Consider the following 25,713-nt stretch of genomic DNA (forward strand, 5'->3'; position numbering starts at 1 on the left):
GTTATTCTTAATTGAAAAAATAGGAAATTGATGTATATTAATAAATAAATTCAGAAAATCTTCTTATGATTTTATAGCTGAAACCACTCAAAAATCATGTAGAAATGCCCCAATACTAAAGATGTTCATACGTTTTTCATTTATTTATTGATGATCTGAAGCTTATAGGCTTTTTTCCAGAAATTCCTATACCTTACTTTGGTACTTTGAGTCTTTGACACCTCAACTAGGCATCTGCTACAGCCAATCAGCGGCCTGCTCAGACCATAGGCCAGGGAAGGTCTGCTGACAATCAGAGATTGATTTCCTATCCTTGTGGAGGTCCCAATTCACTCATTAATCACCATTGAATGACTGAGCATATTTAGTGTTTTATAGGCACAGTAATTTAACTTTTCTATTTGGAAACACTACGTAAAATATGTTTAAGTTGTATTAATAATTAATGCTTTTTTCATGTATAGTTATATGTGGGATAGACATGTTACAAAAAGTAAGAAGCCTAGTTTGTGCAATATATAGTATGCTGCATAGTCCACTATGGTTTGAAGAGCTGCAGTTATAATGAATAAACAAATATACTGAAAGATATGGCCTAAATGTGTTGTGTCTACACTGTCTATATTGTGAATGTGATCTTATTATTTCCAGACTTATAAATACCCTTTGAACATTTATCTCTAAGTAATGGATCCATTTGTAATATAATTAGCCAGTCCAATGTAGGTCATGTGCCATGCCCTTGGCCTACAATAGTAACATCGGTAAAAAGCAGACATTTGCATCAGTAAATCTTTTTTCTCTTGTGAACTGTATGTACAGTAAACAGATGTAATATGTACAGAAACGGCTTGATACTTATCTTATGATTCTGCTTGCTTATGCTTTATGTATATAACATCTGCCTATCAGACGGTTTAGTTACTTTGTCCTTAAGTCACATTTGTCTCTGAAGAGCCCCAGGAAAGGAAAGTGTACATAGCCCCATGTCATAAACAGTTATTATAAAACCATGATGTTCCTCAGCTGTGCACTTGCTTCCTTCTAGTAACATACTGATTGACTGATATATGGTAAGAGCCATAAACTCGGGCTTGCTCAATACTTCTGCAACTGTCAATTGAATAGTATATTGGGGGCATAATGCTCTATTATTGGTCATAAACTTAAATGACTGTAATTTAGTCATGCCGTAAATGGCAATTACTATATTTTCAAACTGAAAGCTATTGCTTAGATTGGACAAAAACAGGAGAGATGGTTTTTGTATTTTGTTTGACCCTGTGTTTTAATAATAATAATAATAATAATATTAAAAATAATCATGTATTACTTAACACATGCATATCAATGTTTCAAATTGTCCTATATCTTTGTTTTCTCAAAATATCCATAAGTTTTCTATACAACAATTCTAATTTGTGGATGAGTAGTAATGAGGTTGTACAGTAACATAGCTGTTGCGGTTGAAGACACAGGTCAATTAAATCCAAACTGCAGTGTAATCCTACCATCCTGGTGCAGAGGAGAAAAACATAATATGCTGATGCTAAGTACTCTGCAAAAGGGGAAAATATATAGACAATCCCTGGATCTAAGCCCCATCTGCAGAAATCTAATACCAAGACCAGACTTCCAACTTCTTCTTAAATATCTTTGCTGTATGAAACATAACAATATCCAATGGCTGTGAGATAAATAATGCTTTTACTGCAAAGAAGATGGTGAAAAGTTCTGCTCTATAGGGAAAGAGAATGTCTTCTTGTCTTTTTGACAGGCCTATGTGTAATAGGATCATTCTACTTGTCTCTGTATTGTCCCTTTAATCTGAATAAAGCTAAGTTCACACCTGCTTTTCGGCAATGGCGTATTGTAATGCAATGTAACGCTCTGTACATGGATGTCATAGAAAATTAAGGTGAACAGTTTTTCCATCCACTTTCCATTCTTAGATTCCGTTACAAGGAGGAAACTGAACCTAAGGCGACATTCACACAGCTGTATGGGAGACGTATATAAAGCCAACGTCCCCATAGACGGCAATGGGTGCACTGTGCCATACGGGAGCAGTGTGGTGCAGCACACGTTAGGATAGGATATGTCCTATCTTTCCCCGTAATACGGTGCCGTGCGCCATACATCGCTATGGAGACGGGCGGTGTGAGCAGCGCTGAATGTGAATGTAGCCTAAGTTTTATTGTGCTACTTAAATGCACTCATTCCATCAGTTAATTTGTCCATTTCTCTATGCACATATTTTTTGTTAAATTAAGTTGTTTGGGTTCGCAATTTCCTAAATTGTAAATAAAATGTTATGGTATGTGTGAAATCACTAGCTATGATTTGAAACAATGGATTGTTTTTATTGTCTTGACAGCAGCTACATAGTACTGGTTGTTAAAACTGGTTATGCTTCTAGCAAATTTTTAATTTTACCCAGTGTTTTTAGAACTTGTTTTCTCTGCCTGAGTGTATGACCTGACATTTATGAATATGAAGTTTCATGTTCTGTTTCTCTCTCTAGATTTCCATTCCCTTTGTTAAATTATACATAATCTTCCTTTGTGTTGATGATTTTACAGAGCTTATTACGTTTTGCAAATAGTACAATTCTACTCAGTAAATCTTAAAACATATATTACAAATAAATTGACTAAATACTGACTCTTGTTGTAACACAGTGACTCAGCCTTAGGCCCCTTTCACACAGCAGCTAGCATACGGCCACCATATAAGTGCATTATGGTACATGGTACGCTGAGCACAATCGTGTGTCACTGGACGTCGGCATTGATGAAAAAAAGATAGAGTGTGCTCTAGCTTTACCAACATGAGGAGAGAAAAAGAACTGGACCGCACATCCACACATCACACAATGATCTACTGCCTCTAGGCTACATTATATAACGAACTCCAGGTTCTTAGTTACATTTTGATCAAATTGTATAAGCCCACCAACCACTTCAAGGTGACCTCTTTTTGGTGGGTCCCTACGTGATGGCGGTGGACGCCATGGTGGTGGACGCCATGTGATGCCGCACACAATAGCGGAACAGTGAGTATTTAACACCTGTTCACACATGGTGAGCCCCTTTCCCGTTCACATGGTGCGGTATTGCATGGCGTCCGTCGCTTCTGTGGTGCGGTGCTGGTGGAGACCCGGGCTTGGAGCCATGGGGGCTATGCCTGCCAGTACGGGTGCTGGGGGGCAACCAGATCTTGGTCCCTGCTGGCGCTGTGCTGCAGCGGTGGTGGACGCCATGTGATGCCGCACACAATAGCGTAGGGACCCACCAAAAAGAGGTTACCTTGAAGTGGTTGGTGGGCTCATACAATTTGATCAAAATGTAGCTAAGATCCTCGAGTTCGTTATATAATCATTGTATCATGTGTGGATGTGGGGTCCAGTTCTTTTTCTCTCCCCATGTTTGTGCTCTAGCTTTAGCTGTACATACTGCCCGGCAGAATGCTTGCTTATGGGGAGGGGAGGGTGAGGAGTGCTCAACCCGCCACCACTACTGCTGACCTATGCCAATTCTGTGTCCGGACTCAGGAATGGCATCTGTTCATGTGAAAGGAGCTTTAGTATGTACCGTCAGTGACCACGCTCTGTTTATCCCTCTCTAAGCTGGCTGTTTACTCATTTTATGCACCAAATTGGCACCAACTATCATCTTCCTTTGAGAAATCCAGTTACACATCATCTAGAGGATTACCAGGTCTTGTCTAAAACAGAGAATAGTTCAACAGGTCCAAATCTGCGATATACCCATGCTCACTTTGTGTCTTTCATGTCAGCTTTTTTCATTAAAAAAAATATCCCAAAATAGAATATAGGTGCTACATGCGGTAGGCACCAGTTTTTGTGGAGTATACAGTACCCTGCCATTATTGAATCCTTAAATATCAGAAATAATGGTCTGTCCGTCACTGTAATAATTCATTCAGAACTCGTAGTGTATGACATCCGGATCCGATGATTTGACTACTTTAGTGTTTTTCAGGTGGCACTGCACTTCTTGCTTGGTTAAGCAGGTGACATTTATTGCAGAATTTACATTATCCCCAATCATGTCATCTGTCATTGGATCTTTCTATGTAAATACAGTAGAGAAGACAGTTAACACTTAAGTCCGCAGTCATTTTTAGTTATTTTTTTCCTCCTAATTTTTAGGAATCGGGATTCTTTTCATCATAGTTTTCTTAGGACTTGTTTTTTACAGGAAAAGTTGTATTCTTTAATACCATTACTTAACAATGAATATAATATATGCTTTCCTTTCTTAAGGTCCTGCTATGAAATTTGAGTTATGCTGAGGCTTGCAACACATTGGTTCCTGTTTTTTTTTTAATCGACCTTGGTTTATTGAAGAGGTTTCACAACTTAAAAACAAAAAACATTGTATGCAATATCCCTTTATTTTTTAGCCATTTGAATTTTCTTTGGCATGCACATGTTTCAGTCAGGCTTAAATTGTTTGAAAGATGACCTGACATTTGACTGTAGAATGATTTGTTTACAGAGTTGGTCATGGTAGTCTCTAGCCCAAATCAATGGAGGTAATGTACATCATAATGACGTTAAGGATCAAAGATGCATGGAGTCTATAAGACTCCAAAACATATAATTCTGCACGATCCTTTTATATATTCTCCATATACTACATTACAGTAGTAGTGCAGTAGGAGCGATTAGACCCCGCAGGGCTAAAATACCCTAGAGCAGTGGTGGCGAACCTATGGCACTGGTGCCAGAGGTGGCACTCGGAGCCCTCTCTGTGGGTACCCAGGCCATCACCCCAGCATGAAGTTCACCAGACAGGACTCAAAGAATCTTCCTGCAGAATCTTCCCACAATGATAGGCGAATTTGCCCTCCTCCTTTCAACTGCGTTAGGAGGCTGAACGATTGAAAGTTGTCAAAGAACAAGGAGAAATAAATTACTGCTTAATTGCTGTGCTGGCACTTTGCAATAAATAAGTGGCTTTTGGTTGACGTTTGGGCACTCAGGCTCTAAAAGGTTAGCCATCACTGCCCTAGAAGGCCTAAATAATCATAAAAAATTCAAATTCAAATCACCCCCCTTTTCGCTAGACATCATATTAAAATAAATAAAATCATAAACATGTTAAGTATGGCCGCATCCCAAAAATCCTGATCTATCCAAATATAGCAAAGTTTTCATCAAGTGGTGAACCTGTTAATGGAAAATATGCAACTTTTTTGCTATTTTCCAACACATAGTCTTGTGGATTGTCCAGATGCAACTTTTCAAACTTAGCTTCTTATGTCTAGGACCATGTGCAGTAAATGTTATTACACATTTTTTTTAATAAGGATTCAAACCCCCAGGTTACCTAGGTACCAGGATGCATGTAGCCACCAGGATGCACAAGTACCCCGCCACACGTTTTGGCACGCTGCCTTCGTCAAGGGGTCCTTGACGAAGGCAGCGTGCCGAAACACGCGTCGGGGTACTTGTGCATCCTGTGGCTACATGCATCCTGGTACCTAGGTAAACATTAATATTGTTATTTACACTGTGTTTCATGCCTTTGATTGTGTATGTTTTTATGGTATTTAATTGATTAATAAATTTTGCGATATGATTTTTTCAATAATGGTTCTCTGTATATCTGGCGTTTGTGTTTTGAGTAGGATTAGTATAGTTAGTTCCAGCAACAGACATCACGATTCCAAACTGTGGACCATTGGGTGGTACCTGTCTTCCTAGAAAATTGTTCTTACATTGTTACTTATTTGTTAATCACAGTAAAGAATCTTAATAAAAAGTGTATAATTTACATACGGTGGCAAAGACGCTGTTGGGTGGGGCAGTTGAATGACAACTTGACAGGGACTGTATAAGGGCTCCATTATATTATATGGAATGGTGATTGATGGAGTTGAGAATGGAAATTTCTGGACCCAGACCATCTGATCCACTATAGCAGGCTCTAATGGCAGATGTAACCGCACATGTGAATGGCCCTTTTCACTAATAAATTGGGCACTATGCTTGGATTGTATGTGAAAAAAAGAGAGGACAACTGGCCTTGGTACCCATTTCCTAATCTATCAAGACTGGATTGAATTTTTAAACAGCCATCAAGGATTGGAGGTGGAAGCCCCCTGGTCTTTGAGTTTATAAAATCACATTTGCTGAGATGGACCGGCCAGGCAGATACACTTTATAGATGTTTTAACATTAAAAGATCCCATGATAGAATATAGGCTCTACATGAGCTAGACACCAATATTGTGGAGTATACAGTCAGGTGTGTAGGGACGTCATACACATCATGTGACATTTCAGGGTGTTCCCCCCTCCAACCTTTTTATGTTTTAACCTTATTGTAAGGCTTCTTTTATGTTTTAAGAGCTAGTGGCTACATAGAACCTTCCTCATTGTTATTTGGAGATTTAAAAAAGAAGTCGTGTCGTACAGTGTCTTTATTAGTATCTCCATACTAGATAATGGTTTGAGCTACACCTGAAGTTCCATACAATAAATATTATACTTTAATATGAAATGCACATGATTTAGTCTCTAAGGTTTTTATTAAGAGTAACATAGAAAACAGGGTGGCAGTGGCAAAAGGAAGCTGCACTGTTAAGTCATGATATAGGCAATACTACAGGGTTCTTTTATGATTTCCTTCTATTTACAGTATTTTGGTATTGTTTGTAGAATTTAAGTATAATCAAGAAAGTGTACCTTGTATGTTAATACCTTTGTTATTGTATGAAAATTCAAAAAAAAATTTCCACAAAAAAAAAAAAAAAGAAAGACAAATTAAAACATGTTTAACATGATTTTTATCTTTATTAGCCACACGTCCTTCAATAATAAAAGGGTTGACAATTCATGAATGTAGGCAAATTTAGTACCTTACATTCACTGAATTTGTGCAACTCTAACCGGAAGAAACACCTCCTGTGCTTTTATATGGTTAATATATACAACAGCATTTTTGGTAGCAAATAATCTGTATCACTGTATCAAGCACGCTTCAAGCTTCCCATCCTATTCTCACAAAACAAAAGTAATAATATGGCACACATTCTCCTTTTATATTCAAAGAAAATCCAAAATTATATTTTCTATAGTCAATTCAAGGGAAGCGCAAATGTTTTTCTAAGCCATTTGCATAAGGAGCAGTAAACAATGGCACATATTAAAGGTTGTTCTGAATAAGGAAAATTAAACTACAGGCACAATGGAATTGGTAATAAGGTTTTCATCTTAGGGTTCTTGAAGTAAAACCTGTCTCCAAGCAAATACTATCAAGGCTTTTTATAATTTATTTCTTCACTTATATCTTTTGATGTTGAGAAGTGATCATCAAATTCTAGAGGTGGTCCTGTCAGTAATTGACATGTATGAAAATGAGACATGAATAAATAGAGGTTATTAACACTAGACTAAATAGAGTCATTGAAGGATTTCCCTCAATAACTATGTTGTTCCACAACTAAAAGGAAATGAACCACAAAAGATCACAGAAAAAACCTAGAAATACTCACCTCCATCCCTCTTCATCTTGATCCTGACGGTGTCTGTCGCTAGTCTTGACACACCATGATCACTTAGAAAAGAAAGTTACCGTATAATTAGCAGCAGCGACAAGATGTCCGGCACTCTGGGCTGCTAATTATGCATGGCCCCCTCACCTCCCAGAGCACCGGACATCTTGTCCCCACACTCCATGCTGCTAATTATATCTTTGTTTTTAGTTGATCCCGGTGTGTCAAGAAAAGGGATGGACAGTGCCGGGATCAAGATGATTAGGTTTTTTTGTGTCTTTTGAGTGGTTGATTTCCTTCAAAGCTCATGACATTGGTGACTTCCTGGTTGCAACCGTGGCAATATTATGACGTGACTGGACAGTTTATTTCCTACTTGTCAATGTTTTATAGCATATTTACCAATGTTTTCCATCCAGGTTTTTTCCATCTTGTAAAGTCTTGATTAAACCCTTCTTGCTCTACATCATAAATGTATGGGTCACCAGAATGGTACAGTGCTGAAATGTCAGGAGCTGAGGTACTGCAATAAACATCAGCATCAAAGGTTATGGCCATCCAACTATGGAATCCACAATTGGCAATAACCCCGATTCTCAGCTTTGAAAATCAGCCAAATTATATCTTTGTGGCTTTCCTTTTCAATGGATCCTCTATAGTGATTTGTCTAAAACAGTGTATCAATGTGCGGTCCATTAAGAAAAAACTGACTGCAGATGGACGTTTTTCACTCTTGTGTGAATAAGGCTTTATTGTAACATTTAAGGTTGCCACCCCAATCTCCCCATGCTGCAATAGTGCCAGTACTTTTAAAAAAAAAAAAAACTACATCTTGTACGTAGATTAGGGGACAGGGTAAGGAGATAACTAATGTGTGGCGTGGGAATTGCAGCAAGCCGTCCGTGACACTGGCTAGTGGAGGCAGTGATTATGCCGTGGGGGGAAGATGAACAAGGGGATATAGAAAAGGACTGTAGGCATTGATGATGTGGGACAAGGGGTGTGTTACAAGTGCTACAAGGGGTAGGTAATTGCAAGTGGAGCTGAAGCTGAGGAAAACTCAATTCAGAATAAGGCCAGTGTAGCTGCTTTAAAGGTAAATTTGAGATGAAAGATGTGTGCTCAATCATGAACCTGCAACACTAGATCACACTGGATGGATTAAACTGGCTGATCATAGGTCAAAAGTAGATCGTTTACATTGTACATTATATATCCAAGGATGTAGCATTCATAAATGACAGAAGAGTGGAGTATATTGGTGTACTGTACACTATATACTTTGATAAAACATCTACCAGCAGCATGTCTCTAAGCCTCTGATGCCAACAACATCAATGCTTGTGGAATGTAAATTAGAATAAATCTAAATTATTTTAACTTTGTGCTCACAGGGAATTCTTTCATAGGAAATTGCTACCTTAAGATTCCCAGATAACCATTATGAGAATTGATGGTTGAAGAAAATGCTTGAAGCTGGGTTCTTTGTCCTGGAGATATACAATACCCTAGGTGACTACTGTGATCTCCACAGAAGGAACAGCTACGCTTGTCTCACAAACTTCTGGAAATTGAAGATTACAAGTCATATAATGCCCAGAATCATCTTAAATTCCAGGAATAAAAAGTAGCACAGTCCCAGTTTCACATTTAAATTAAGCCAAAACATAGGTATAAGCAAATTTGGTCATTTTTTGCATAGGATTAGTAAAACTATTTCTATTTATAACCATTTATGGTAGTTTTCACATTTGTTTAAGAAATCCTGAATAAATAATACAGTATGATTGAATACTTTCATATTAACAGTGCTTCCGTATTACTTGCTGTCTCTATATAATTGAGACTATAGATTTTCTCATGCAGTTAATATGTCAGGGTAATCACAAGTTTTGCTTTGAGGCCAAACCATAGGGTGTCACTGGGATAACAACTTGTATGGGAATGCCTGCTGCTCCCTGCTAGCCTGCCTGTTCATCTTGTGTATCCATGAGAACTCTACTGGATTTCTCCTTAATGCAAAACCATTAACCTTTTAAGGAGCAATCGGCTCACTCCACTGTATGACTGCACCAAACATCAAACCGTGAGTTTAGTCTAAATCGATGCAACAGCAAAGAACAGCAAAGGTTTCCTAGTGCTCAAATAGACAACTTATGTTGTCTTAAATTCAAACAGGACCAGTTCATCCAAACTTCATATGTTAAAAGAAAGCAAGTAGTGACAAGAATTCCTTAAACCAGTTGTTCTCAACTTTTCTAATACCGCAACCCTTTTATACAGTTCTTCATGTTGTGGTGAACCCCCCACCATCAAATTATTTTCGTTGCTACTATGATGGCCCACCCAGTAGGGTATTATGAATAAAGCCAGTCCCTTAAGGTCCTATATGCTACACAGAGCCTGATCACCTGTTAGGCAGCTGCATTCTCTATCTGCCTGGAAGGGTTATAGTGTTTGTCAGTATTCAATGTATTATTATAGTTAATCTGAGATGCCCTGAGCTCAGGGATTAGCTGGATGCATGGAACCCCTCCCAGGGTGGACGCTTATTTTTACTCCCACTGGCTGAAATCCCAGAGAATTCGGAGAGCACTGGACAAGAGAATAGCAGTCTGCCGCTGCTGTCTCCATACAGAGGTCTTACCCCCCGCTGGGCCAGCAGCACTGCCACTATGCACAATGAACCTAAAGTTGCTTCCCAGCAGCCTTTAACTTTCTCCAGCCCAAATTTCCAGGTTCTGGACTGTGAGCTTCTACCAGAGGGCATCCAACCAGCTACCTAGGACCTGGCAAATAGGATCACTTCCTCAGCCTGTAAGCATTGCTGTGTTCATTTGTGTGTTTAATATTCTTCTCATTGTCTCTGTGTGTGATCCCTGGCTGCCGCTAACATCATGAGCCTCCCCTCTGCTATCTATGCAGAGATCTCTTCATCACGCATACACCAGGAGGGCCCCAGGGGGAACCCTCCATTGTATTTTGGCCTCCCCCTCTTCTTGCGACTTGGGTTATCTATAATAAAGATGCAGAGACTTACTATGCTATGAATAACCTACCAACACTACATTCTTCACTTTAGAAAGTGTGTCTACCTATCTCTTAGGATGATTTTCCCTTGTGAGCGAGTCGTTCAACCCCTAAAATGGTTGCGACCCACAAGTCAAAGACCATAGAGTAAGATCTTACTCACAAATCTTTGATTCAGTCAGTGGGTCAGTCACTTTGAGCGCAATCCAAAAAACACAAAATTAAGTTCTAATGGAAAGATTTGCACATGCTTTGTGTTTTAGACCTTAACGCTAAAATGTGAATAATGCCTAAAGGTGAAGGTAAAAGGTTACATATTGTAATATAAATCTTATTGTAACGTAACTAGAAATGAACTTAAAGTCTTGCCACAAGGAAGACTTGCATGTTCTCCAGAGAAATTAGGTCTCTGAAAGAAAAAAATAACTTTTTGCTACCTATTCATTTTAACGATGGGGATTATTCTTTTTCATCTAGTTAATAAGGAGAGCAGTGTATCAAAGTCAAGAACATAATATATGAGCCAGAACATTATGAATACAAATCCATGACCTATTAGTAACAAGTAGGTAGAGCGGAGAAGGTGACACTCACCAGCTATGGACAATTTTAAAGGAAATCTACCATCAAATTCTAGCATGGATAAGCCAAGGACACTTACTCATAGATCCAAACACCACGACTTGGGTAATTTTCTTTATATGTTTTCCATGGCCTCCTTCCATCTAAAATTAACTTTTACAATAATGCTAATGAGCCAGAAGGGCTTCTGGGCAATTCCTACAGTGCCTCTGTGCTGCAGATTCATACGTAGGTTGTTACAAATTCATAGGCTTCCCCCCTTCCACTGTGTGCTGAAACTTATTCTGCTGCAGTGAGTTTACTAGTAGTGTAGATTTGTACCGTGTTAGCCATGGAGAGCAGAAGAAGAGTGAAGAAATCAGGCGATACCTTTTTGAGGCTAACTGAGTATATTTGATGGTGAGCTTTCGAGAATACTAGTTCTCTTCGTCAGACATGATGTTATGCATGAAACAGAAAATTCACAGCATTTTATACACACTAAACAGTGATCATCAAAGGATATTAAAAAAACCTCTAAAACAACAGATTGATAAAAACAGGGACATCTTATTTACAACAGGATGGCAATAAAAACATTAAAAACCTATGAGGCGAGACACATGAGCCCTGGCTCTTATCTGCTTGTGGCCTCTAGGTCAGAGGTAGGAGGTCATGAAGCTGGCATGGATGTTAAGACCACTTTGCAAGGTGTTGAATCTCCTCATTAATAATTATACTCCCATTCTTTCCTTTCCCTCTGTGTCTTAAAATGTCCTATTAAAACAGTAATCTGCAAATCTTCCATAGTGTGGTCCTCTCTGGAGAAATGTGCAGCCACTGGCAGATCTTTTCTTTCATTTTTAATATCAGCTCTGTGTGAGTTCATACGTTGATGGAGTCTCTGACCTGTTTCTCCAACATAAAGGCCTGTGGTTGGACACTGCTGACACATAATAAGGTAGACCACATTAGAGGACCTGCAGGTAAAGGTCCCCTTGATCTGATGTACCTGCTGTGATTGGGGTACAGGTACCTGGTCACCTGTGCGGATGTGCTGGCACGTTTTACACCTGCTTTGCAGGCAGGGTGAGGTACCATTTTCTGATGGGGGTCTCAGGGCACTCCGGACAACCAGTTGTTTCAGGTTTGGTGGTTGCCGGAAGGACAGGAGAGGAGGGACTGGAAATATTTCTTTTAATCTTGTGTCCTTATGCAGAATCGGTTGGAGTTCCTTGGCAATGTGACGCAGGATCTCCAGTTGTGGGCTGTAAGTAACTACTAGGGGCACTCTGGCCTCCTGTTGGGTCTCCTTATATTTGAGTAAATCATCTCTGTTGATGGCTGCAGCTTTACCTATTTGGTTATCAGTCACTTTTGGTCTGTAGCCCAACTGGAGAAATTCAGACCTGAGCTCCAGGAGGTGTTTTTCCAGATCTTTTTTGTCTGAACATATACGGTTGTAGCGTATGGCCTGGCTGTATATGATAGATTGTCTGGTATGTTTGGGGTGGAAGCTGCTATTTCTCAGGTAGGCCGTTCTGTCTGTAGGTTTATGGAATATGGATGTGGTTAAGTGGCTGTCTTTAATCTGTATGGTGGTATCCAGAAAGTGTATCTCCTTGTCTGAATAGCTTAGTTTCAGATTGATGGTGGGGTGAAAGTTGTTGTAGCCCTCATGGAATTGAATTAGGGCCTCCTCACCTGCAGTCCAGATGATCAGAATATCATCTATATAACGGAGATAGATCATGGGTTTTGTGGTGCATGTGGATAAGTAAGCACCTTCCAGTTCAGCCATAAAAAGATTGGCATACTGTGGTGCACACCTTGAACCCATCGATGTTCCCATACACTGCAGGTACAGATCCTCTCCAAATGAGAAATAGTTGTGGGTGAGCACAAATTGTATGAGATCTGAGACCAGTTCTGTTGGTAAGTTGTGCTTCTCCATGTGTGCCCGGCATGCTGCTATTCCATCTTTATGGGGGATGTTAGTGTATAAAGATTCCACATCCATGGTGGCCAGAATTGTACCATCAGGAAGTGGGCCTACAGTCTTGAGATTACTGTTTTAATGGGACATTTTAAGACACAGAGGGAAAGGAAAGAATGGGAGTATAAATTAATGAGGAGATTCAACACCTTGCAAAGTGGTCTTAACATCCATGCCAGCTTCATGACCTCCTACCTCTGACCTAGAGGCCACAAGCAGATAAGAGCCAGTGCTCATGTGTCTCGCCTCATAGGTTTTTAATGTTTTTATTGCCATCCTGTTGTAAATAAGATGTCCCTGTTTTTATCAATCTGTTGTTTTAGAGGTTTTTTTAATATCCTTTGATGATCACTGTTTAGTGTGTATAAAATGCTGTGAATTTTCTGTTTCATGCATAACATCATGTCTGACGAAGAGAACTAGTATTCTCGAAAGCTCACCATCAAATATACTCAGTTAGCCTCAAAAAGGTATCGCCTGATTTCTTCACTCTTCTTTTGCAGTGAGTTTACATTAGACAGAGGGAGAGGGGAAGAGCCGGGCAGGAGCTGATGAGCAGTCTAACTGCCTGTGAATCTGCATCATGTAGGGTATCTAGGAACTGCCCCAGTGACCTCTCTGACTCATTAGCATAATTGTAAAAGTTTATTTTAGGAGGAATGAGTTCATGGATAACAAATAAAAGATTACCCCAGTCACAGTGCCTGCATCTATGACATAAGTCTTTAGTGCAGCACAGGGAGCGAGTTGAGGAGACGGCAATCATGTCATGCATGTGTGCTTCTTTAGACCTTTCACAAACCTCTGTGACTTAAAGAGGTATTCCGGGAATATGAACGTCTGATACAAAAACCCATAATTCTAGAATCAGAGCAGAAGGTCAGAACGGACAGAACAAGAGGGAGGTCAGGAACGGAATCAAGGTCACAGCGGGAAATCAGGATAATTGCACAGGGCATCAGGAAAGCTTTCTCTAAGGCTATGAGGCACAAAGATATGTCAGGGAAGACAGGAAGAGGCTGAGACTTTAACAGAATTGGCAGACAGCCAGCGCCAATTATGGGCGCACTGGCCCTTTAAATCTCCAGAAGCCCTAGGAGACAGGGACGTGCGTGTCAGCCTGTCAGAGCCAGTGCTGGATCCAGGAGAGGTGAGAGCCGCGGCAGGGGCACATGGAGGAACACGGGTCGCGGGAGAATCCATGAAATTTTCATAACACAACTTGGATGGGGTTACTTTTTACTTAATAATTTAATAACAATAATTTAAAAAGTTGACAAAACACATATATTTATTAATGTAAGTAAAAATACAGAGTTAATAGAAATGTTTCCCCATAGACTACAGAAATTGGCTGAAATAGTTTTTTTAATTTGAAAATAAGATTGTTTTTTTATAAATGAAATGTAGAATATGAGAAACTAAAGTCCATTTCAGAGTTATTAAAGCTATGGTTCATGAGTGGAAAGGAACCCAAGGGTTAGCAAGTGAGCAAGTAATGTAAAGAAAGCCAGCATGATCTTCTGTTGTGAAGTAAAAAGCAAGGAGTAATGTTCTTGATAGATGACTAGAGATCGGGTTTATCCACTATAGTAGAGGCTAATATCATAAAAGTGACCATTTTGATATGGTGAATATTTGTTAAATTTCAGTAACAGAATTACACGATGGGTTACAGTCATGTAAAATATTCTTTGATTTTATTATATAGTTATTATTGTATAGTTGCAGACAGTTTTTTGATAAATTTACTTACCAATAATTTACTGTGAGAAGGTTTTTTTTTGTGCGGGATGCAGAACTTTGTCCAAGATTTCTATTTCCTGTTATAAAACATTGAGCTCTATGAAAAGATTACAAGATGTACAGTATGATCTCTATGTATGAATATCCATTTAACTTGGCCTCCATTATTTTGTGGTAAATTTAGCAGAATACCAATTCAATACTTGAATGTACGAAATATTAGAAAAGATGTTAAAAAAACACACAGTTGTTGATTTTACAATCAATGGTTATATTAGTGTATATATATATATATATATATATCACATCTCACGGAAAAATTTGCATGGAAAAAAACCTGTAATAGTCACAGAAGTCCCAATAGCAAGACAGATTTTTATTGTTAGAAATTCCTGTAACAAACATTTTTATTTTTATTAAGATGCAACATGTAGTGTCTTCTTGATATAAATATTAATGATGTCCCCCTTTATACCTCGATGTTCAGGTGTTCCTGTATTCTCCACAGATTGTTCCTTTACAGCCGACAGAATCTAAAACCGGGAACTGAAATTACTGAACCCTGGAGCATATTAATTCACATAGTAAAGGAAATAGATCTTTCGCTACTTACCATAAATATTATTTAACAATATTCAATTTTGTTTGGAAACCTAATATGAAGAAATATATGCGTTAATATGGTTAATACAGTTAGCGTATATACTCGAGTATAAGCCAACCCAAATATAAGCCGAGATCCCTATTTTTAGCTCAAAAAACTGGAAAAACCATTTGACTCGAGTATAAACTGAGGGTAGGAAAGGCATTGGTCAAAGCCTCCCAGTATATAGCCAGACAGGCCCTGTAGTATATAGCCTGCCAGCCCCCTGTAGTATATAGCCTTCCAGCCCCCAGTATTATATAGCCAGCCAGCCCCCGTAGTATAGCCAGTCCCCTTTAGTAGATAGCCAGCCAGTCCCCTGTAGTAGATAGCCAGACATCCAGCCCTTTGTAGTAGATAGCTAGCCAGCCCCTGTAGCAGATAGCTAGCCATCCCCCTGTAGTATATAGCCAATCATCCCCCTGTAGTAGATAGCCAGCAAGCCCCCTGTAGTAGATAGCTAGCCAGCCCCCTGTAGTAGATAGCCAGCCAGCCTTCCCTGTAGTAGATAGCCAGCCCCCAGTATTAGATAGCCAGCCAGCCCCCCGTAGTAGATAGCCAGCAAGCCCCCTGTAGTAGATAGCCAGCCAGTCAGTGGGAGTGCAGAGAAGTTTGGAGCTTGGTATTTGGTGTTTACCGGGTAACAAATGGAAGAATACAGAAATGGCATCCAGTTCATGGTTATACATCTCTGCTACACAGTTTCATATATCTGCCCATACATTCAGCACATACAGCATACTTCTCACCTGCACACTAAATGTTGTGACCCTTTTCCAAACATTGCCTCTTGTAGTATTCCATATAACATCTGGGCATTATTATACTCAACAATCCACAATGAGTATTTAGAGTTTTTTTCTTTTGATCCAAAGATTTTTGATATGAACACCTAATTATCCTCTGCCCATGTGAGAACATAGCCATGAAATATGACATCGTCCTGCACTAAGCTGGTTGGAATGTTCTAAGACAGGACATAATAGCTACAGTAAACGTATACTGATTGCAGTAATCGTAGTAATTGCATTCAGTTCTGCGTATGAAAGTCGTGTATTGTATTCTTAATATGTGCTGATAAGAGCATTCATAACATAATTAACTGCCTGAAGAAAAGAATGGCTATTATGTTTAACATTCTGATTAGTAAGTGGCAGAACTGCACCAACCGCATTTCTTCTATATGTTGGCTGCTTTTGCTTTACAACAGTTTTAATTTTATTTCAGAGCACAATCGTTTGTTCCGCTCTTGTAATTTCAAGCTGATGAAAGACAATATTAGAATTTCAAGCCCCTCACTTCACACCACAAAATAAAAAAAAATGCAAACAGATTTTTCTTATAATTATTCTGCAACATGTTAAGAGGCTATTACTACAGGGCCAAGATGATAAACTATGGTGTCTGAAATAATATTAGTAAACAATGCTGTAAGTAATACAATTCCCAAAGTAGGGATTATGTACTCGTATGCCCTTCACTACCTTTAATATGACCTACACAATCATGTCCATTATATGTAATAACTTACATGTAAAGACGGTCCCCGACTTAAGGACACCCAACTAACAGATGACCTCTAGTTACAAACGGACCTCTCTGCCCACTATGACCTCTGTTGAAGCTCTCTGGATGCTTTACTTTTGGATGTAAAGTGTCTGTAATGAAGCTCTATTGATAATCCTTGCTCCTATTACAGCTAAAAATTTTGAAAGTCCAATTGTCACTGGGACAAATACAATTGTATTGCAGTATATTGTATAAGTGATCAGCTCCCCTAGGGTTCAAGTACCCCAGGGGAGGCTCAAATAATAGCAAATAATTATATAAAAAATTTGAAACAAAAAAGTGATGAACCGACAGTTTTCAATTTGGACATTTACATGCTAGTTAAACCCAATGGTAGAACAAGAAACCTTGTTGAGTGAACTAAGGAAATATTCAACAACCCTGTGCACGTATATAAATATTTGATACAAGGAGCAGCAAAGTCTTTCCTGTTGTAAACCTGTGGTGTTATTTAGTGCAGAAAGAATCTCTTCATTTACAATCTGATTGAGGGCATCAGTACTAACTGGCATCACAGACACTATTCCTTTTTAGTTTTTAACTGCAAATATTCACTTTCCACATGCCACGGAATAGCCATTAATGAGAACAGGAGGGAATGATTATGTCTGAAGAACCTGACACCACAATGCACAGCAAACAAACAAGTTCCTGAAATGACTAAAAGATATTAAAGTCCTGCAACCTGGGGGTACTACATTTATTAAAACTACATTTCATACTGAGTTCCTAAAACACAGGAGGTTCCAAGTCATTTTTATACCTCCAACGTGAAATATTATTCTTTTTACCATGATATTTCAAGGTGATTTACTCATTTCTATATATTACTCATGACATTCTGAAATAGGAGGTTACAAGATGTAATTACACAAACACAAGAAATGGGAGATTTCTCAGCTCTCTGGGGCCTAATAGTCAAGCAAATAATGATATTGCAGCTACTGAAAAAGAATAGTTAAACCAACTTTCATCAAATTTGTCTGTGAACTATGTGTAGTGTCTTTGTTATGGTTTCTGTTATCCCAAAAATATTATTTTAAAGGGAAAGTCTAGTTTTTCCTTAGAATATATTGGCTAAAGATCTATTTCCTTTACTATGCTAAAGTCATAAATTAATGAGCTGTTGCTCAACAAGATGGGGCTTGGGTTTTCGGATCCATACACATTTATAAGATCTGATCCTCCGAATACAAGCCGTGTATTTACACAAGAAGTGTAAATAAACAGTCATTACTCTGTGCTATGGTGTAAAATTCCTTAAAATGTATCTTATTAGCACAAAGAGGAAGAAGGAATCTATAATTTGTCAATCACTGATACAAAATGGTTTACATAAGAACCTCTCAAAAATTCAATTTGCAGAACAAGGAAAATACCATTTAAAATTCAACTTTTATGAAGGACAGGTTGTCCCCAACTTGAGAACATCCCTATTTACAAATGGACCTCTATGCCCAAGTTGATGTCCAGAGAAGCTCTTTGGCTGCTGGTAATTTAGTGTACTTTAGTCTAAGGCTGCAATGATCAACTGTAAGGTCTCTGCAATTAAGTTTATTGTTAATCCTTGTTACATTGTTATCTGCAAATTTTTAAAATCCAATTATCACAGGGATCAAAAGATAATTTGGCTGGCATTATACTTATACATGTTCTTATTTACATTCAACTGAAGAACAAACTATCTTATACCTAACCTGGGAACTGCCAGTATATATAAAAATACAATCTAAGGAACACATAAACTAATTGTGTACCAAAGACCAATCTCAGTATACAAAAAATAGTTCTGGCTCAAACATCAGCAGTACATGACAACACTGCTGACCCATTTGAGGCAGAATAAGTGTATCCAAAACAAAGCAATATTGGATCAAAAATGATAAGTTGTTTAACTTATTGAATTAACCCCTTTCTGCACCTTGACGTGATTCTACGTCATAGGATGCGGGTCGCTCCTGCACCTTGACGTAGAATCACGTCATGGCGATCACCCGGGCTTAGAAGCTGAGCCCTTGTGATCGCCACGGGATCCCAGCGGTACGCGGTAGCTGGGATCCCGTGGTAACAGCCGGGATCATGACTATCGTGATCCCGACTGTTTAACCCTATAGACGCCGCGGTCATCGGCGAGGCGATAGTCACCCTCCGTGCAGGGCACTGAGGTGCCGATCATTACCATGGCAACCCTGAGTTCTGATCAGGACCCCAGGGCTGCCTATAATAGCTGCCTGTTAGGATCATGCACTGTGCACGATCTAACAGTGCAGCTGTCAGCCTATGCAGAATGCATAGGCTGACTATGTAATATGCTGCAATACATTAGTATTGCAGCATATAACAATGAACAAGTGATCAAATTATCACGTGTTCATGTCCCACCCTGGGACAAAATAAAACAGTAAAAGAAAAGTTACAAAAAAAAAGTGCAACTAAAAAAAAATTATTTAAAAAGAATAAAAGTCCACTTAAGTCCCGTCCCATGCAGTAATCATATAAAACATAAAAAAAGTTAAAATCACCAAAAAAACACAACATATTGGGTATCACAATGTCCGTAACAACCCGTCCAATAAAATAAAATGGTCACTGAACCCAAACGCCGTAAAAAAACACAAAAAAAACTCACAAAAATTATTAAATTTTCACATCTGACCGCATAAAAAGTATATAAAAAGTGATCAAAAAGTAAAATGTACCCCAACATGATACTAAGAAAAAGTACAGCTTGTCCCGCAAAAAATAAGCTCTAAACCAGCGCTGTAAACAAAAAAATATAAATGTTCTATCCATTGTTACATGGCGATACAAAAACAAGTAAATTTCTCACAAAATAAGTTCTATATTCTGCAAAACAAGTTAACCACAAAAAAGCCATATAAATGGGGTATCGCCGTAATCATGATAACCCATAGAATAAAAATAACACATTATTTTTATGGTACAGTGAACGTCCAAGGAAAAAAATGCTAAAAACCATTAGCAAGAATTAATTATTTTTTTAACCACCACCAAGAAAGAGTTAATAAAATCTGATTATTAGCTATTGAGCCCCCCTGTATTATGTACCTGAAAAGTGGATCTCATCCACAAAAAAATAATCCCCCATATGTCCAAATTACAAAAAAATAAACATGTTATAGCCTGTAAGATGTGACATTGCAGATCTGCTCCGAATGGCGCCTCCTTCCGTTCTATGCCCAGCCGTGCGCCCATACACCAGTCACCACCACATATGGGGCATCCTCTGACTCGGGAGACATTGGGTATCAAACTTTGTGGAGTTTTTGTCATTTGATGCTTTGTGACAGTTTAATTTTTGGCCAAAATTAATATATTGCCTAAAAAAAAATGACAGCTTGTAAATTAGACCTCCATTTTGTTTTAACCACTGTGAAGCATCTAATGGGTTAACAAACTTCTTAAAGTTGATTTTTTACACATTGAGGGGTGTAGTTTCTAAAATGACATAATTTATGGGGGTTTACTGGTGTTTAGGCCTCTCAAAGTCAGTTAAAGCTGAGCAGGTGCCTCTAAATAAGGGTTTTGGCGTTTTTCATAAAAATTTTAAAAATTGTTCCCAAAGTTCTGAAGCTCCTAACAACCTAGAAAAGAGAGAGGATGCATAAAACCCTATGCCGATATAAAGCAGACATTCGGAAAATGTTAGTTATAAAGTTACTTGGGTGCTATGACTATCTGCCTGAAAAGCAGAACATTTTGAACTATGAAAATGAATAATTTTTGGAAATTTTTGCCAAATTTAAATTTTTTTCATAACTAAACACAAGATATCATCAAAACAATCTCAAAATCCCCTGGATATGTTAAAGCGTCAAAAAGTTATAACCTACACAGGACAAATTTTAAAAATCAGGCCTGGTCCTAAAGATCTAAAATGGCTTAGACACAAAGGGGTTAAAGTTATCAGGTTATTAAAAAACAAAAACAAATGTACAATGGAAGTTTAGTGTAGTGTAGCCATGCATTACTGTTAGAAATAACCTAAAAAGGGCAAAAAGCCCCTGAAAAGGCACTCAAACCCAAGAAACAGAAACAAACACCCGAGATTTATGTTAACTTTATATCCCTGGCATGTTACCAAGCATTGGAGGTCATTTACTAAGGGCCCGAATCACGTTTTTCCGTCGCGTTACCTGAATATTTCCGATTTGCGCCGATTTTCCCTGAATTGCCCTGGGATTTTGGGCACGCGACGGAAATCCCGACGGATTCGGAAAAACTGCCGCATTTAAAAAGAAAAGTGTTGCTTGACACGCGCTTACCTGCACCCAGCGTAGGACAGTGAACTCCGTCGGAATTCAACGCAGCGACACCTGGTGGACACAGGGCGCACTACCTTAGTGAATTGCCGGAAGACCCGAATCCTCCACGCAGAATGCGCCGCTGGATCGCGACAGGATCGGGTAAGTAAATCTGCCCCACTGTGTTATTCCATCAATGGGAAAAGGGCCATAGTCATATTTAGATTTTAATGAAAATTGCGAAGACTAATGCTTTTTGGTTCCTTAACCCCACTGCATTATAGGACTACAATGATTTCAGCCACTGCCAAAAAAAAAGACTTGATGGGTAGCGGATATCAAGAAGCCAGTTCTTGATGTTCACCCTCACATCACACCAAATATATTAAGAGGCATCGGCCCACTCTGTGCCCCTCCATGACCACTTAGCGTGAGGGTAAATTTCTAGTCTTGAAGCAGGAATTGCAACATTTTCAAGTCTTGTATGCCAGAACAAGCCTTGATAAATCCCCCCCATAGTTCATAGTTTAAAATGTATATCTCCTACATCAGTAAATGCAAACAATGCTAAATATGTGAATTTGGGATCATGGTTAGCTTAGAAGAAAGACTGTTTTGTACTCCTATAACAATAGAGAATATCATTTTGATTGTTTTCCTACTTTATATATTTAATAAGAGAATAAAGTTGTAAATTTTCCATTATATAGAAAATATGTGACTGAATTTTGCCATTACAACCTTGTGAGTTCAACTTATACAGTAACGTGAACTGTGAACATCATGTCCTTGTCGGTGGAGGACATCCTGTGAAGCACAGCAAGGAGACAGATTTTCAGATATCAGAAATGACAGAGTACCACGCTGCTTCCAAACGTTTCCGTTTTCAAAAACAAAATGATAATGGCATCTAATTACACCATTTGATCACACCTGTGCTCCAAACAAACTCGCTCTCACTGTTTACAAGGGACCATCGCATGTACCGCGTAGACTAACCCCTATAGAAGATCGCATTTATTCAACAAGATTACACTGCTGGCCTGGCTCTGGCGGGGATGAATTTCTCCTAAAACTCTATTTAACTTTGTAGGAGAGATTTTACACAGAAGCATTATTTTGTATGGCTGCAGACTGTTATTTATTACCACTGAGAGATGGTGATTGACACATCTCTGCATTTTACCACCTTTCGTATGTTTCTGACAGTGTGAGATAGGTAATGCAGTAATCTATACGGCATAAGACACTATACTGTATGCCTCTTGTTCATTCAATGTAGGGAACAGTAATCACCTAAAATGTAATTTTTTTGTGGAAATATTTGACTTCTGTAACTCAAGTCATTCATGTAATGGCATTGTCCATTTTTAGATTATTTCCTTCCACATTGTTGAATGTGCCCAAGAGGATTTTTTTCAGCTTTGACAGGGGCTTTAGGAATAGGTAAAAAGACTGAATAGTAGGCGCCCAGACTTGTATTAATAATACAGTGTAATGGTAAAGTAAAGTCTCTTATGGCCCTATTACAATTTTCACTACTTACTTTACCATTACATGCCTTCATTCAAGCATGATAAACCAGGGGCACTTACTCACAGATCCAGGCACTGTGACTGTGGTAATCTTCTTATATTTGCCTTACATGGCATCTCTCCTTCTAAATTCAACTTTTAAAATGATTCTAGCGCGACAGAAATGACCAGAGCCCCTCCTTGCTGCAGTTTCACAGGCTGTTACAGTGTGCAAGGACCACTTCCCCCTGCCACTGAATGCTGGCCTGCAAAATTATAGCTTTTCCCAACACTTAAAGGAACATTGTATAGCAGTACTCAATTCACATGCAGTGTTAATGTAAATCCTTTCTCACACAGCTCTAATGTGTTACACTTTCACTTATAACATCATCTAAATGGTTATAAATGCAAATACAGTTAGGTCAACTTACCTACTAAATTGGAGCAGGAGAGTAGACTTTTGGAAGATTAGCATTGCTAAGATGTGATGTGGGTGGGAGCAAATGATTGTTAAAACTGAATAAATCACTGAAAATCAAAAACATTTAAAGTGTAAATTCAAGACGAAGTATGTGTGAGACCTTATAACTGCACTATGCAAATCCATAATGCACTTAAATGCTCATTCACAAATTAATAAAAATAAAGGTCTCTCCCCAGTAAAGCTATGTATTCCGGACATCCTTATGATGCATGGGACTTCACCTTTAACCCAAATATGTTTCATTTCATGTATGACAGGAAGCTGAACCCCTTAAACATTTCTGAAATGATATGGATGACTTTAGTGAACGTGTAATAATTGTTTTATGCCAAAGCAGCATTAGGTACTAATATTTTTTTTAATATCCCTCTGGACAAGGAAAATGTTAGGCTCTAGCAAGTTTAAAATGTTGCCTTTGTCAGAATAAGTCTATGGGATGGAGCGTGTAAAGTTGTAAACACAAATCTTTAACCAATCATGGGCTCTATTGGCCGGCAGTGATTGTGTATATATTGTGAAAGACCAATCAACAATTAGCTTTATATATATATATGAACTAGTTCATCATTATGCCCCCACTGGATATCATCCATACAGAAAAAAAAAGAAACATTTTCTCATTTTATTGTGCTGTAGGCCATATAGCAGAACACGATGTACTTGATGTACTAATCTAGGATCTTTAAATGTATGAGTAGGTATATTCATTTAACCCCACAGAAGTAAAAATGTGCTGGCAATTTCTATTAGTACATTGGAGTTTAAGGTTAAACTGTGAAATTTCCATATGTAAAATACACACTACACAAGCCACAGACCTCCCATACTGCTGAACATCTGTCAGGCTGAGATCCATGCCATGTATGAGAGAAGTTGACACAAAACCTCCTAAACAAGGCAGGCAACACTTTCTAGTGACAATCTCACAGGAAAAGGAACTGATGTCTCAAGGCCATGGGAGAAGGTGTAGTTTGACTCCTAATAGGAACGTGTGGGGAACGCTCTAATTAGAAAGATTGCTTCTTACAGACAGGTATAGAAAAAAGGCTTGTGAGTCACCTGTGATAAATTAGAGCTATTGCAGCATTGATTAGATGATTTATGCTTTGATCACTGCGGTAAAGATGGGACATCCATGCTAATTTATTACCACGAGGTTAGACTGTTATTTATGTTTGTGGGAGCTTTGTTCACAGCAATGACATTTTTTCGATTTCTTTCAGAGACAACAATTCGCTTTATGAAATTCTGCAGATGGACTTTGAAATGGACATTGGCAGTGGATTGGCTGGCGCCCAGCAGATTACGTGGCAGGTGGAATACCCAGAAGAAGACTCTGCCAGTGAACTTGTCATTTCAGAAATCTTTGTCAGCCATGCAGCGTTCACAGGAATTGTTCCTATTGCTATGGTAAGATTATTAGCTGACTACTCAAATGTTGGAAATTGGGCACCATGGGAGTCCATAAAACTGTGCTTAATCATTGAAATAATTTACATACTATAAATAGGTAGTACATTTTTTACAGTGTGTGTGCATAAGCATTTATAGTCATCTTGCTGGTTGTGTCCTAAAATTGAAGCTCTCTAATGCTGGGAGTATTTAAAGTAAACAAGACTTTCTACTGGCAATTGGTCTTTGGGTCATCCGGAGCCTGTTCACACTGGGAGACATAACCACTTCTTCCACTCTAGACTCCGACGGCAATTTGTTTATGGTTCAATTTCTTTATTAAAAGAACATAACAAACAACAAAGAAGCAGGAAGCCCACAAGAGGGGCAGGTTTTCGGGATGCAACCCCATGTTGAATTATGAAAAAGAAGTAAGGATTTTCAAGTAGGCATCCAGCATGGCAATTTGTTTAAACATGCATCCTGTTTTTCTCAGTTTAAGCATGCACCATCAAATCTTACTCATAGATCCTGGCACTATGACTGGTAATCTTCTATATTTGCATTTTTGGGATTGGGTACTGTATGCCTTATTGTTCTGGCGAAGTGGGATTAGCCCATAAATATTGTTATCCACATGACCTTCTCTACACTACTGTGTACTATAGATTCTTTTGTGGATACTCATACCAGCGTAGCCTTTATTCACTTCATTTTGTTTAGTATGACTGTTTTCAGGGCTGAGTATATGTTCTATATTAGGACAGTTTGTTGTTTTATAACCAGATTACCTTTCTAGACAAAGGGTGCTGGATTAGGTGGAGTAACCGCACCCACCATATTTGGTTTTGTATGTGTACTTTTGTACTTATTAAATGTTTTTATATGTCTCACATACTACTGTTTGTCTTGTTGTATCTAATAAAGATTAATATTTTGCTATTTATTGTTTGCCCAATTTAGCAAACTTCTTGCTTCGGTTG

At 38.6% G+C, this 25,713-nt stretch overlaps 1 protein-coding gene across 1 annotated transcript in view; it reads left to right on the top strand.

The window, feature by feature from the left end:
- The window catches only part of TMEM132B (transmembrane protein 132B), a 390,335-nt gene that overhangs the window by 254,316 nt on the left and 110,306 nt on the right, over nucleotides 1-25,713 (top strand). Inside the window, exon 4 of the mRNA XM_072144365.1 lies at nucleotides 24,562-24,748. Coding sequence (XP_072000466.1) covers nucleotides 24,562-24,748 — 187 coding nt within the window. The remainder of the gene's footprint in view (nucleotides 1-24,561; nucleotides 24,749-25,713) is intronic.

The sequence above is a fragment of the Engystomops pustulosus genome, chromosome 1 (genome assembly GCF_040894005.1).
Source record: "Engystomops pustulosus chromosome 1, aEngPut4.maternal, whole genome shotgun sequence".
NCBI lineage: Eukaryota > Metazoa > Chordata > Amphibia > Anura > Leptodactylidae > Engystomops > Engystomops pustulosus.